The sequence below is a fragment of the Schistocerca cancellata genome, chromosome 1, assembly GCF_023864275.1.
Source record: "Schistocerca cancellata isolate TAMUIC-IGC-003103 chromosome 1, iqSchCanc2.1, whole genome shotgun sequence".
In the NCBI taxonomy this organism is placed as follows: domain Eukaryota; kingdom Metazoa; phylum Arthropoda; class Insecta; order Orthoptera; family Acrididae; genus Schistocerca; species Schistocerca cancellata.
Genome location: NC_064626.1, coordinates 1,034,792,912 through 1,034,808,506, shown reverse-complemented (window position 1 = coordinate 1,034,808,506; position 15,595 = coordinate 1,034,792,912). Strand labels below are relative to the sequence as shown.

Here is a 15,595-nt window from a genome sequence, read left to right as displayed (position 1 = left end):
GAGGGTGGGATTACTGGTAGGTGGGAGCCTCAATGTTTGGCGCATTATGGGGCTCTTTAGGGACACAGCTGCCAAGGAGGGAAAAAAAGCTAGTAAGCACTCTGTGTGCGTACTAGATAGAGTCATTTTAGAAGTGGGAGGGGTGCTTCCAGATGCTATGAAGAGCACATGGAGCAGCGTGCTTGCTCACGTCGATTCTAATGATGTATATCACTTTGGATCAGAAGAGATTATTGCTGGTTTCGAACGGCTATCTGAAGTGCTAAAGGCTGCTAGTCCTGCTTACGAAATGAAAGCAGAGCTCATCATTTGCAACGTAGCCGACAGAACTGATTGCGTACCTCTGGCACAGAGTAGAGTGGAGCGTCTGAATCAGAGGCTCAGACAGTTCTGCGACCATGCAGGCTACAGATTCCTCTACTTGCGCCAGAGGGCCGTGGAATTTCAGGTTCCACAAAACAGGTCAGGAGCCCATTACATGCAAGAGGTGGCTATGCGGGTAGTGGGGGCTGTGTGACGTGACCTGGCGGTTTGTTAGATTGAAAGCTCTCGCGGAAATACAAAAAAGGACTTCAGTGTCAAACTCTGCAGGTCGACCATAGGAAGAACGTAGGTCAAGGAACCATCGGTATAAAAGTTTTAAATTTTAGTAGCTGTGTTGGGAAAGTACCAGAACTCCAAACCCTAATACAAGGCACTGATGTCAAATCGTTAGAGGTACTGAAAGTTGGCTCAAGCTGGAGGTAAGTTCACCCGAATGTTTATCGGAGGACCTAACGGTATTCAGAAAGGATGGGCCAAATACAGTTGGTGATGGCGTATTTGTTGCCGTTAGAAGCGATTTATCTTGTAGCGAAATTGAAGTAGATAGTTCCTATGAGTTGGTGTGGGTAGAGGTCATTCTTGTCAACTGCTGAAAGGTTCAAAGAAAACCTGAGTCTAATTTCAAACAATACTCATACAATTATAGTTGGGGTGACTTCAATTGACCCCCGATACGTTGGCGAATATACATGTTTAAGTCTGGAGATACGCATAAAACATCATCCTAAATTGCGCTAAATGCGTGCTCTGCAAATTGTTTCGATCAGTTTGTTCATGAGTTCACTTGAATAGCAAACAGTTTTGAAAACACGCTTGACCTCTTAGCAACAAATGATCCTGAGCTAATAATGAGAATCAAAACTGATACAGGGATTAATGAATACAGGTTTGTCGTAGGGAGACTGAATACCCTAACTCCCAAATCTATCAAAATTAAACGAAAAATATATCCACCCAAAAAAGCAGATATAAATATGCTTGGAGCCTTCCTGAGAGACAGTCTCCACTTTTCCAAATTAACAGTGTAATTGTAGACCAGATGTCGCTTGAATTCAAAGAATTAGTATCGACAGCAATTGAAAGATTTGTTCTAAATGAAACAATAAACGACGGAATTGCTCCCCCTTAGTACACAAAACAGGTCAGAACACTGTTACAGAAACAATGGAAAAAGCATGCCAAATTTAAACGAACGCAAAATCCCCAAGATTAGAAGCTCGAAATATAGCGCGAGATGCTTATAATAGATTCCACAAAGAAACTTCGTCTCGAAACCTGGCCAAAATCCAAAGAGATTCTGGTCGGGTGTAAAGTAAGCTAGCGGTGAGATACCATCAATGCCTTCTCTGTGCGGTATCAACGGAAATATTATCGATGACAGTGCTAGTGAAGAAGAGTTACTAACCACAGCCTTGCGAAATTCCTTCACCAAAGAAGGCGAAGTAGATATTCCAGAATTCTAATCACGAACAGCTGCCAACGTGAGAAACTTAGAATTAGATATCCTCGGAGTAACAAAGTAACTTAAATCACTTAATAAAAGCAAGTCTTCCAATCCAGGTTGTACACCAGGTTCCTTTCAGAGAATTCTGACGCAATAGCTCCATAGTTAACAATCACATACAACAGCTCGTTCGACAAAAGATCAGTACCCGAAGACTGGAAGGTTGCACACGTCGTACCAGTGTTCAAGAAAGGCAAAAGGTGTAATCCCCTAATTACAGGTCCGTATCGTTAACGTCGATATGCAGCAAGATTTTGGGACATATATTGTGTTTGAACATTATGAATTACCTCGAAGAGAACGGTCTATTGACACATTGTCAACACGGATTTAGAAAACATTGTGATGCACAAGTAACTCTTCAATCACACGAAGTACTGAATGCTATCGACAAGCGATTTCAAACTGATTCTATACTTCTAGATTTCCAGAAGGCTTTTGACACCGTACTTCAGAAGTTGCTTGTAGTCAAATGGCGTGCTTATGGAATATCGTCTCAGTAATGTAACTGGATTCATGATTTCACAGTTCGTAGCAACAGCCAGAAAAGTTATAGAATAAAACAGACGTGATTACTGGCGTTCCCCGAGATAGTGTCATCCTTATAAACGATTTACGAAACAGTCTGAGCAGCCGTCTTAGGTTGTTTGCAGATGATGCAGTCGTCTATCGTTTAGTAAAATCATTACAAGATCAAAACAAATAACAAAACATTTAGGAAAGATACCTGCATGATGATAAAATTGGCAGTTGACCCCAAATAATAAAACGTGTGAGGTCATCCACATGAGCGCTAAAAGGAAACCGTTAAACTTCTGTTACACGATAAATCAATCAAATCTAAAGGGCATAAATTCAATTAAATACCTAGGAATTACAGTCACGAACTACTTAAATTGGAAACAACTCGTAGAAACTGTTGTGGGAAGGCGAACCAAAGACTGCGCTTTATCGACAGAACACTTAGAAGATGCAACAGATATACTAAAGACACTGTCTAGAATACGCTTCTCAGTCCTCTGTCGGAGTCCTGCTGCGCATTGTGGATCCCTACCAGATAGGACTGACGGAGTACATCGAAAAAGTTCAAAGAAGGCAGCACGTTTTGTATTATCGAGAAATAGGAGAGGGAGTGTCACGAATATGCTACAGGACTTGGTGTCGATATCATTAAAACATAGGCGTCGTTTCTTGTTGCGGCAGGATCTCACAAAATTTCTCCACTAGCTTTCTCCTTCGAATGTGAAAATATTTTGTTGATGCTGACCTACATAGGGAGTAGCGATCATCATAATAAAATAAGGGAAATCAGAGCTCGCACGGAATGCCATAGGTGTTCTTTTCTTCCGCGCTGTTCGAGAGTGGAATAATAGAAAAAAATGGCTCTGAGCGCTATGGGACTTAACTTCTCAGATCATCAGTCCCCTAGAAGTTAGAACTACTTAAACCTAACTAACCTAAGGACATGACACACATCCATGCCCGAGGCAGGATTCGAGCCTGCGACCGTAGCGGTCGCTCTGTTCCAAAATTGTGGCTCCCAGAACCGCTCGGCCACCACGGCCGGCGGAATAATAGAGAATTATTGTGAAGGATGTCCGATGACCCCTCTGGCAGGCACAAAGTGGGATTTGAAGAGTAGCTATGTAGCTGTAGTTGTAGATCTAGATCATTTTTCACACTATGTAGGTGGGCGCAGCCGAAGTATTTTCACATTCTGAGGACAAAGTTGGTGTTTGCAATTTCTTGAGAAGACCCTGCCGCAACGTAAAACGAATTTCTTTTAATAATTCCCAACCCAATTCACATGTCATATCCGTAGCACTCTCTTCCTTATTTCGTGATGTTATTAAATGAGCAGGCCTTCTTCGAACTTTTTCGATGTTCTGCGTTGTCCTATCTGATACGGATCCCACACCACGCAGTAACACTCCAGAAAAGAGAGGGCAAGCGTAATGTAGGTGGTTTCTTTAGCAGACCTGTGTTATAAAATGAGCAGGCCTTCTTCGAACTTTTTCGATGTTCTGCGTTGTCCTATCTGATGCGGATCCCACACCACGCAGTAACACTACAGAAAAGAGAGGGCAACAATAATGTAGGTGGTTTCTTTAGCAGACCTGTGATACCTTCGGGAAACAACTCCGTCTCCGAAGTTCACCAAATCGTATGCCTTATGTACGCACGCATAGAACAACGCAATCACTCTCAATGAAGTAGGTAGGAATCGATTATTTTCGAATCCCAGATAGCCGATTAGGCCACTGCACATGTTTGGATCTGAGGTATCATTGCTAACCATTTCAGCGTAAAAACTCCTCAAAACTGAGAGGCGAATCCAGCGAAGTACAACTGGGATCATTCAGAGAGACGGCACGCGGAGTATTAGAACAAATACTGAATGTCATCTCATACAAAGCGATGGCTTCCTGAGGGTAACATAGAGCAGAAGAACAGCGTGGTTGGTAGATGTTCTTCGATAACGGAAAGCTAACAAAACTGGTAGAGAAATGGAGACCAACTGCGAAAATACAGAGAGGAAGACTCCTTAAAGCGGTGGTGTAGAAAAGAGAAAACTACGTATTTTAGAGAATGCAGTAGAACTGTCATTATCAGGGCAGAATGGGGACACATTGATAAACTATCCATGACCGGTGTATGGTTATAACATCATGAGAAAATGAATAACAAGAAGGGGAAGGAGGAGAGAGGAGAAAGAAAAAGGGAAGCAGAGTAAAATGAGAAACGCTCTGATACTACGATTTTTCAGCTAATAGAGTAAGACCTACACGAAAATATTGTCCACAATGCAGCAGAGTTAGCTTTTAGCATGTGAAGAGCCGGAAGAATCGAATGTCGACGAAAAAGTTTATTTCTTTGCTCATGAGCTATGAAATTATTAATTATATTACCGTTTATCATCTTCACAGTCTACTTGAAATTACTAGCGGGCGTAGTGGGTTGGCGTTTACATTTTATATCCTCTCTACTTCGACCATCATCAGTTATTTTGCTCCCCAAATAGCAAAACTCCTTTACTACTTTAAGTGCCTCATTTCCTAATCTAATTCCCTCAGCATCACCCGACTTAATTCGACTACATTCCATTATCCTCGTTTTGCTTTTGTTGATATTCATCTTATATCCTCCTTTCAAGACACTGTCCATTCCGTTCAACTGCTCTTCCAAGTCCTTTGCTGTCTCTGATAGAATTACAATGTCATCGGCGAACCTCAAAGTTTTTATTTCTCCTCCATGGATTTTAATACCCACTCCGAATTTTTCTTTTGTTTCCTTTACTGCTTGCTCAATATACAGATTGAATAACATCGGGGAGAGGCTACAACCCTGTCTTACTCCCTTCCCAACCACTGCTTCCCTTTCGTGCCCCTCGACTCTTATAACTGCCATTTGGTTCCTGTACAAATTGTAAATAGCTGTTCGCTCCCTGTATTTTACCCCTGCCATCTTTAGAATTTGAAAGAGAGTATTCCAGTCAACATTGTCAAAAGCTTTCTCTAAGTCTACAAATGCTAGAAACGTAGGTTTGCCTTTTCTTAATCATTCTTCTAAGATAAGTCATAAGGTCAGTATTGCCTCACGTGTTCCAATATTTCCACGGAATCCAAACTGATCTTCCCCGAGGTCGGCTTCTACCAGTTTTTCCATTAGTCTGTAAAGAATTCGCGTTAGTATTTTGCAGCTGTGACTTATTAAACGGATAGTTCGTAATTTTCACACCTGTCAACACCTGCTTTCTTTGGGATTGGAATTATTCTATTCTTCTTGAAGTCTGAGGGTATTTCGCCTGTCTTATACATCTTGCTCACCAGATGGCAGAGTTTTGTCAGGACTGGCTCTCCCAAGGCCATCAGTAGTTCTAATGGAATGTTGTCTACTCCCGGGGCCTTGTTTCGACTCAGGTCTTTCAGTGCTCTGTCAAACTCTTCACGCAATATTATATCTCCAATTTCATCTTCATCTACATCCTATTCCATTTCCATAACATTGTCCTCAAGTACATCGCCCTTGTATAGACCCTCTATATACACCTTCCACCTTTCTGCTTTCCCTTCTTTGCTTAGAACTGGGTTTCCATCTGAGCTCTTGATATTCATACAAGTGATTCTCTTTTCTCCAAAGGTCTCTTTAATTTTCCTCTCGGCAGTATCTATCTTATCCCTAGTGAGATGAGCCTGTGCATCCTTACATTTGTCCTCTAGCCATCCCTGCTTAGTCATTTTGCACTTCCTGTCGATCTCATTTTTGAGACGTCAGTGTTCCTTTTCGCCTGCTTCATTTACTGCATTTTCATATTTTCTCCTTTCGTCAATTAAGTTCAATATTTCTTCTATTACCCAAGGAGTTCTACTAGTCCTCGTCTTTTTACCTACTTGGTCCTCTGCTGCCTTCACTACTTCATCCCTCAGAGCTACCCATTCTTCTTCTACTGTACTTCTTTCCCCCATTCCTGTCAATTGTTTGCTTATGCTCTCCCTGAAACTCTGTAAAACTTCTTGTACTTTCAGTTTATCCAGGTCCCATCTCCTCAATTTCCCACCTTTTTGCAGTTTCTTCAGTTTTAATCTACAGTTCATAACCAATAGATTGTGGTCAGAGTCCACATCTGCCCCTGGAAATGTCTTACAGTTTAAAACCTGGTTCCTAAATCTCTGTCTTACCATTATATAATCTATCTGATACCTTCTAGTATCCCCAGGATTCTTCTATGTATACAACCTTCTTTCATGATTCTTGAACCAAATGTTAGCTATGATTAAGTTATGCTCTGTGCAAAATTCTACCAGGCGGCTTCCTATTTCATTTCTTAGCCCCAATCCATATTCACCTACTATGTTTCCTTCTCTCCCTTTTCCTACTCTCGAATTCCAGTCACCTATAACTATTAAATTTTCGTCTCCCTTCACTACCTGAATAATTTTTTTAATCTCATCATACATTTCTTCAATTTCTTCATCATCCGCAGAGCTAGTTGGCATATAGACTTGTACTACTGTAGTAAGCGTGGGCTTCGTGTCTATCTTGGCCACAATAATGCGTTCACTATGCTGTTTGTAGTAGCTTACCCGCACTCCTATTTTTTTATTCATTATTAAACCCACTCCTGCATTACCCCTATTTGATTTTGTGTTTATAACCCTGTATTCACCTGACCAAAAGTCTTGTTCCTCCTGCCACCGAACTTCACTAATTCCCACTATATCTAACTTTAACCTATCCATTTCCCTTTTTAAATTTTCTAATCTACCTGCCCGGTTAAGGGATCTGACATACCACGCTCCGATCCGTAGAACGCCAGTTTTCTTTTTCCTGATAACGACGTCCTCTTGAGTAGTCCCCGCCCGGAGATCCGAACGGGGGACTATTTTACCTCCGGAATATGTTACCAAAGAGAACGCCATCATCATTTATCCATACGGTAAAGCTGCCGTAGTTTCCCCTTGCTTTCAGCCGTTCGCAGTACCAGCACAGCAAGGCCGTTTTGGTTAATGTTGCAAGGCCTGGTCAGTCAATCACCCAGACTGTTGCCCCTGCAACTACTGAAAAGGCTGCTGCCCCTCTTCAGGAACCACACGTTTGTCTGGCCTCTCAACAGATACCCCTCCGTTGTGGTTGCACCTACGGTACGGCCATCTGTATCCCTGAGGCACGCAAGTCTCCCCACCAACTGCAAGGTCCATGATTCATGGGGAAGGACGTGCCACTTACCGTCTGGAAAAAATCGCTATGGAAGTAAGAACCATCTATCTATCAAAGGGGTGGGGTGGGTATGAAAAAGCTGTGCAGCCGACTACGCGCGAGTTCCTATACTTTAGTCATCCAGTATTTGAGAATGAGAACATTTAGTGACTTGCAACGAACTTTATACATAATTTCAAACTTTTACGAAACTTTTTCTGGCTGACAGCCAGAGAAAGTCTTATTGCTTTCAACATTTTCGCTGCTCATCCAGTATAACTGCCGCATTAAACAAGACGTTTTAATGTACTACTTCTTTACTACTAACTTTATCCTCGTGAGGTTTTGCTGGCAGTATTTACATATGCGACTGAATGTTCCGTCAAAATTATATCATTGTAAGACATATAATTCAGGAAATACGTCGTCATATACTGAGATGCATGAAAAAATGCCACATCATGACATATAATTCAGGAAATACGTCGTCATATACTGAGATGCATGAAAAAATGCCACATTATGATGTATGACATTTTAATTTATTACTTCTTTACTACTGACTCTATTCACAATACATTTAACAGCTAGTGGGCACATATACCACTGTATGTATCTGCAAAATTATATCATTGTGCAGCTCATGATTCTGGAGATATAACGCCATAAACATGGAGCTGCTTACAAATAAAACTGCACTGTGAAATTCTCTAGAGATACAGAGGAGGAAGGAGCAGATAGGCAAAGACAAGGGGAGGAGGAGACGGACAAAGAGATAGAGAGAGAGAGACAGAGACAGAGAAAGAGTGAGAGAGAGAGAGAGAGAGAGAGAGAGAAGCAAGGGGAGATGGACAGAGAGTGGGTGGGGCTGAGGACTTGGACAGAGAGGGAAGGTGGAGGGCATAGATAGGGAGGGGGTGAGGTGGGAAATGTAGAGAGAGAGGGTTAGGAGGAAATATATAAGGAGGGGGTGAAGTAGGAGATGGACAGAGAGAAGGGGAAGGAGGAGATGAACAAATGGGTGAACCTAGTGGGTTAGTGCAATGGTTAGCACACTGCACGACAGTTCAAACCCGTGTTTGGACATCCTGATTTAGATTTTCAGTGATTTCCATAAATCGTTTAAGGCAAATGCCGGGATGGTTGAAAGGCACGGCCGCTACCCTTCTCCATCGTTTCCTAATCCGAGTCCGTGTTCCGTATCTAATGACCTCGTTGTCAATGGGCTGTTAACCATCAGTCTCCTCTTACGCCTCCTAATCTGCTAATATATGTATAGCAGAGTACACGGTTTTGCCCGATGTACTCTGCAAATATATATAAGTACTAACAGAGTGCACGGTGTTGCCTAGGTATGTATTTTCAAATATATCGAGTCAATAAATAGGTCTTCGGCTTTGGGTCTACAGTCTACAGCATCTTGACGCATAGAATCATTGTTTGCGGAACGTGCTACGTTTTTCCATATGCTTACATATGTTATTCAGCCTGAGACATGAACAACAGCACGTACATGATGCTAGATGATTCGCCGCTATTTCTTGGAAATCTCAGTCGTATATTTGAAGAATTATTTAAATTAGGCTTCAACGAATAAAACTTTCATCCTGAAGGACATATTCAGTAACGGTACATTTAAATCCGATACCACACCACGGTGCTGGAGTCGAACCGGCAGTTTCATTTCATAAGGCCAGAAGTGTTTCTTTTTCACGTTTTATTACCTCTATTTACTCCCTATAACCATATCAAGCGCTTGCCAATCAGTCTGCCGCTGCTAGCTCCTCGCTATGCATTGTCACAATGCCATTGTGTTCGCATGGGTAACTGCCCGCCGAATACTCGAGTTAAATAACAACTAATATGTCTGTAGGGAGCCTTTGCAGGCCAGTGCTGTTGAGACAATTTTCCATGGTGAATAGTAAAAATAAGACCGACACTCGAAGGATATGTCAATGATAAACGTGTTTCCTCCATGAGGCCCAGAGAATCACTCGATGCCGATCGGCCGTCGTGTCATCTCCTGTCATTTGTGTCACTTGCATACTTTTGGTGGGCCATGGGGCCAGCACACCACTCCACCGGCCCGTGCCCGACGCTGAACTATCTTCTTCTCTCTGAAGTAGCTCCTGAACTGGTCTCAGCTACGCGTACATTCTAAGGGAATGAAGCAGCCATTCCGATTCATGGCTCAAGACTGTTTCAGGCGTAACGTCACATTTAAAAAATTATCTCGAATCATTTCTTATATCTAAAAACTAAACTATTCTTTAAGTGACAATGCTCCTCTGAGAAGCACAGTAGATACTCTAGTAACTCCGGGGAATTTTAGTGATCGTATAAAATAAAAACTGACAGACATGTCATATATCGAGGAAGAGTACAAAAGCTAGTCTGGTTGATGTCCATAATATTTGTGGTGTGCGAATCGATTTAGTTCACTATTACCGTGCCTTTTTTCACAAGTGGAGGAGGTGATCAGTGCTTGACATCCCGTAGACAACGAGGTCGTTAGAGACGGCGCACAAGCTCGGATTATGGAAGGATGGGGAAGGAAATCGGCCGCACCCTTTGAAAGGAACCGTCCCAGCATTTGCCTGCAACGATTTAGGGAAATCACAAAAAACGTAAATCTGGATGGCAAGGGGCGAATTTCAACCGTCGTCCTCCCGAACGCGAGTCCAGTGTGCTAACCACTGCGTCACCTCGCTGGGTACCCAGAAGCGACTTAGGCTACTTGTTCACTAAAATTGCAGTACGAATATAGATCTACGGTTCTGCGTATGTGTCCTGTGACAATTTTTAGAAGTTGAAATTACCCGTGCCTATTGCAAATCGCGTACGCTACTCCGTTGCTCCAGAGACCTAAAGTGAATTGCCATTAGGAGTCAGGTTTTTTTCATATAAACGATGTATAATCCAAGATAAAGCGAATCGCCACGATGATCTCTTGTATGCAGACTTGTCTTCGAATTGAAACACAAACAATCCACGATTGGATCCATTTGTGGTTTATATGTCATTTTGGAAAGTTGTTCACGTACGAGTAGATCATGAAAGTTGTTAACGCTGCACTATCCGAAATTTGTTAACCATTTGAAAATTCTATATAAATTAGCGTGTTAATGAAACAATAAGATCTGAAGTTGTTTCTCATATCTAAAACATTATAAAGCGCAACATGTGACTGAATTCTGCTTTAGTTTTACACTATGTGACCAAAAATAGTCGGACACCAGGCTGAAAATGACTTACAAGTTTGTGGCTCCCTCCATCGGTATTGCTGGAATTCAATATAGTGTTCGGCTGCCCTTAGCCTTCCACTCTCGCAGGCATACGTTCAATCAGGTGCTGGAAGATTTCTTGAGAAATAGCAGCCCATTCTTCACGGAGTGCTGCACTGAAGAGAGGTATCGATGTCGGTCGGTGACGCCTGGCACGAAGTCGGCGTTCCAAAAGATCCCGCAGGTGTTCTATAGGATTCATGTCAGGACTCTGTGCAGGCCAGTCCATAATAGGGATGTTATTGTCGTGTAACCACTCCGCCGCTGGCCGTGCATTATGAACAGGTGCTCAATCGTGTTGAAAGATGCAGTCGCCATCCCCGAATTGCTCTTCAACAGTGGGAAGCACGAAGGTGCTTAAGACATCAACGTAGGCCTGTGCTATGATTGTGCCACGCAAAACAACGAGGGGTGCAAGCCCCTCCATGAAAAAAACCACCACAGCATAACACCACCGCCTCCGAATTTTATTGTTGGCACTACACATGCTGGAAGATAACATTCACCAGGTATCGGCATTCGCCATACCCACACCCTGCCATCGGATCGCCACATTGTGTACCGTGATTCGTCACTTCACATAACGTTTTTCCACTGTTCAATCGTCCAATGTCTACGCTCCTTACACCAAGCGAGGCGTCGTTTGGCATTTGCCACCGTGACTTATGGCTTATGAGCAACCGCTCGACCATGAAATCCAGGTTTTCTCACCTCCCGCCTATGGTACTTGCCTAAGGTACTTGCAGTGGATCCTGATGCAGTTTGGAATTCCTGTGTGATGGTCTGGATAGATGTCTGCCTATTACACATCAACTGCAGGCGGTCTCTGCCAGTCAACAGACGAGGTGAGCCTGTAAGCTTTTGTCCTGTACGTGTCCCTTCACGTTTCCATTTCACATCGGAAACAGTGGACCTAGGGATGTTTATGAGTGCGGAAAACTGGCGTACAGACGTATGACACAAGTGACACCCAATCACTTGACAACGTTCGAAGTTTGTGAGTTCCTCGGAGCGTCCCATTCTGCTCTCACACGATGTCTGATGACTACTGAGGTCGCTGATATGGAGTATCTGAAAGTAGGTGACAGCACAATGCACCTACGTATGTTTTTGGAGGTGTCCGGATATTTTTGATCGCATAGTGTAATTCAGCTAAGCTTTCTCCGTTACTTTAGGTGAATTCGAAACTCCTTCTGATTTTGCCTGTAAAATCGTAGTTAATTCACAAAGAAAAATTCATAATGAACTACACTGAATTATATACAATTCCCAAGATACTGTTCCGTGACAGACTACTAACGCAGGACGAAACAGAACTATGTCATAGATATCCGACTTTTCGGAAACCAGCCAAAAAATGGTTTAAATGGCTCTGAGCACTATGGGACTTAACATCTGAGGTCATCAGTCCCCTAGAACTTAGAACTACTTAAACCTAACTAGCCTAAGGACATCACACACATCCATGCCCGAGGCAGAATTCGAACCTGCGACTGTAGCAGTCGCACGGTACCTGACTAAAGCGCCTAGAACCGCTCGGCCATAACGACCGGCGGAAACCGGGCCAATGGAGACTTAGGAATAAATGTTAACATCGGAGCCAATTGTTGACTGACCATGTCATTGATAACATAGATCTACCAGAAATATATTTGCATGAAGATGTACTTGAGCCTATTACACGACACAATTTCGTAATGGAACTTCGGTAACTACTTAAATTAATGGCCTAATGATCTCAAAAATGTACAGGCCAGATAACGTAGTCTGGTCAATTGCATCTTTGCCAACAATTGCAGCTCCTTTTATCTGGATTAGAGACTTTAATATTCACCACATCTCTTATGACTCATTGAAAAATGATGGAAATTGAGAGGAATTGACTATATGGAGTCAAAGGCAGTATCAGTTTTGATTCTGCAGAAACGAACAAATTACAAAGCAGTCAAATGGCACATCGACAGCAATCCTGATCATTTTCACAGATGAGAATGTCTCTTTGGACAGATCAAGAACGGGTTTAAATAAGTTTCAAAACAGTCAACGTCTCCCGACAATTGTCGTCGGTCTGGAAATTCAATAACTAATATCCATTTGCAAGAAAATCAGCTGGGTAAAGTATAGTAAACAGTTAGACAATAATCAGCGATATTAACTCGCCGAGCAAGAGAATTACAAGAGATTCGTCGGAATAAGACTGATTTTAAAAAAATGCTGTTGTCCCTTGCTGGCATAAATCTGCCTCTGAAACAGGAAAAATAATCCTAGTGGTACCAAACAGGTACTGGAAGAAGACACGGAAGGAACTAACTTTCACAATCAGTTAAAATTTCGTACTTCAGGAGGATACACCGTTACTGTTAAGACAAATTGGTACTGCAGAGAACGGTTGACAACAAGAATAAAATGACACTTCATCACAAATAAGTAGCAGAGAACGTCGCATAAATACAGTCACCAAAAAATAGATAAAGAAAAGAGATAAATAGCTCTGTCAGTAAACTCCAATATAACACCATCCGCGAAATCCGTTTTGTCAACAACGGGTACATGAAGCTTTCACAAAGCTGCAGTATTTCTGGATTGGACATATTAGGAGTATGCAAGAACGTGGCTGATAAAATCCTCAGTGACAGTGCAAAGCCGGTGACCTCCAGAATTGAAGGTGGTCTCTAACACAGGGGTCTTTAAACGGGGAAAATCAGCACTTGGTGCTACAGGCCCATAGCATTACTCAACATCTCCTGTACCACTCACTGATGAACGGAGTTCAGGGAGTAATAAACAAGCTGCTGTATATTAAGCAGGTTTCCGAAACAAGCCAAGCTATTACGAACAGGTACTGGCACTGATAACTTACGTCGAGGATACCGGAAGAAGCTGAAAACATCAGCTTTTAGCGATTTGTGCGTTGCGCACGGTATCGTAATGGCTAGATGGTGGCCTTGGAAAACTAAACAGGTGCGTACGAAGCAAAGAATTTACCACTGTCGTGAGGGATGCTGTTCTTCAAGTCATCATCAGGTTTAGCACGAGAAAGTTATCTACAGTGAGGAATCTCAAAGTCCTGTATCATTGCCACACGAATGAGTAAATAAAACGGCGTGTGCAGATCATACTGAAGTTATATGACTTTGACAAATTTGACTGGAACACTCCGTTTGAAATTCTGAAGGTAGCGGGGGTAAAATAGAGTTTGAGGAGGGCTTGGGGGGGGGGGGGAGGCTATAACTTGCAGAGAAAACAGGCGGCAGTTATAAGAGTTGAAGGGCATGAAAGGGAAGCAGGAGTCGAGAAGGGAGTGAGACGCAGTACTAGCCTGTATCTAATGTTATTCAATCTGTAAACCGACCAAGCAGTAAAGGAAACCAAAGAAAAATTTGGAGTAGGAATTGAAGTCCAGGGAGAAGAAATAAGAGGTCTGCCGATAACTTGTAATTCTGTCAGAGACAGCAGAGGACTTGGAAGAGCATTTGAAGGGAACGGACAGTGTCGTGGAAGGAGGATAAAGGATGAACGTCAAGAGAAACAAAACAGAGATAATGGAGTGCAGTCGTACTGAATCAGGTGTGGCCTAGGCAAGTAGGATAGGAAAGGAGACACTCAGAGTAGTAGATGAGTTTTGCTATTTGGGCAGCAAATTAACTGAAGATGACAGAAGTAGAGCAGATATAAAATGTAGACTGGCAACAGCAAGGAAAGCGTTTATGAAGAAGAGAAATGTGAGAGAATATAGATATAAGTGGTAGAAAGTCTTTTCTGAAATTATTTGTCTGGGGTATAGCGATATACGGAAGTGAAACATAGACGATAAACAGTTTAGACAAGAGAAGAGTAGCATGTTTTGAAATGTGGCGCTACAGAAGATTAAAATGGTTCAAATGGCTCTGAGCACTATGGGACTTAACATCTATGGCCATCAGTCCTCTAGAACTTAGAACTACTTAAACTTAAGTAACCTAAGGACATCACACAAGACCCAGTCATCACGAGGCAGAGAAAACCCCTGATCCCGCCGGGAATCGAACCCGGGAACCCGGGCGCGGGAAGCGAGAACGCTACCGCACGACCACGATCTGCGGACACAGAAGATTAAATTGGTACAGCAAGCAACTAATGGGAAGGTACTGTATAGTAAGGTGTTCTATCCAGTACTGGGGAAGAGAAATTTGTGGCACAACTTGACTAGAAGAAGGGGCTGGTTGACAGAAAACGGTCTAAGACATCAAGGGATCACTAGTTTAGTACTGGGAGGAAATGTGGGAGGTAAAAATTGTAAAGCGACACCAAGAGATGAAAGCAGTAAGCAGATTCAGAGATGGTGAGGCTTGCACAGGACAGAGTAGTATCGTGAGGCGCATCAAACCAGTCTTCGGACCGACGACTACAACACCAGTGCTGTATGGCTGAAGTAACGGAACGAAGGACTGACCTGCGCTAGCGACGGCCAGCAGGCAGAGCGCTGGGAGTCCGAACAGGGCCCGCATGCTGCGGCGATCCTCGCTTCGCTGTAGGGTGGGTAGCGTCTGGTTGCGCGGGCACGCCGCGGCCGTTGTGTAAGCGCGCTGCCCGCCGCCGCACTCTCTTATAGCAGACGCCTCCACCCGAGAGCGCCGTCACGTGACGTCACCAGGGTGGGATTACCACCACGGGAGCGTCTCTACGCAGCCTCCATGACGCGTCATAATGACAACGTACTGACACCTCCTAATACCACGTCTGCACAGAGGTCATCCTTCAGCACGTATCATATTGGTTAGTCGTGATCGGTGGGAAACAACGAGTC

At 43.1% G+C, this 15,595-nt stretch overlaps 1 protein-coding gene across 1 annotated transcript in view; it reads right to left on the bottom strand.

Moving 5' to 3' along the window:
• The window catches only part of LOC126089789 (uncharacterized), a 52,503-nt gene extending 37,133 nt beyond the window's left edge, over positions 1-15,370 (bottom strand). Inside the window, exon 1 of the mRNA XM_049906936.1 lies at positions 15,242-15,370. Within this exon, the coding sequence (XP_049762893.1) occupies positions 15,242-15,296 (55 nt within the window). The 5' untranslated portion in view covers positions 15,297-15,370. The remainder of the gene's footprint in view (positions 1-15,241) is intronic.
• Between the last annotated feature and the right edge of the window lie 225 nt (positions 15,371-15,595).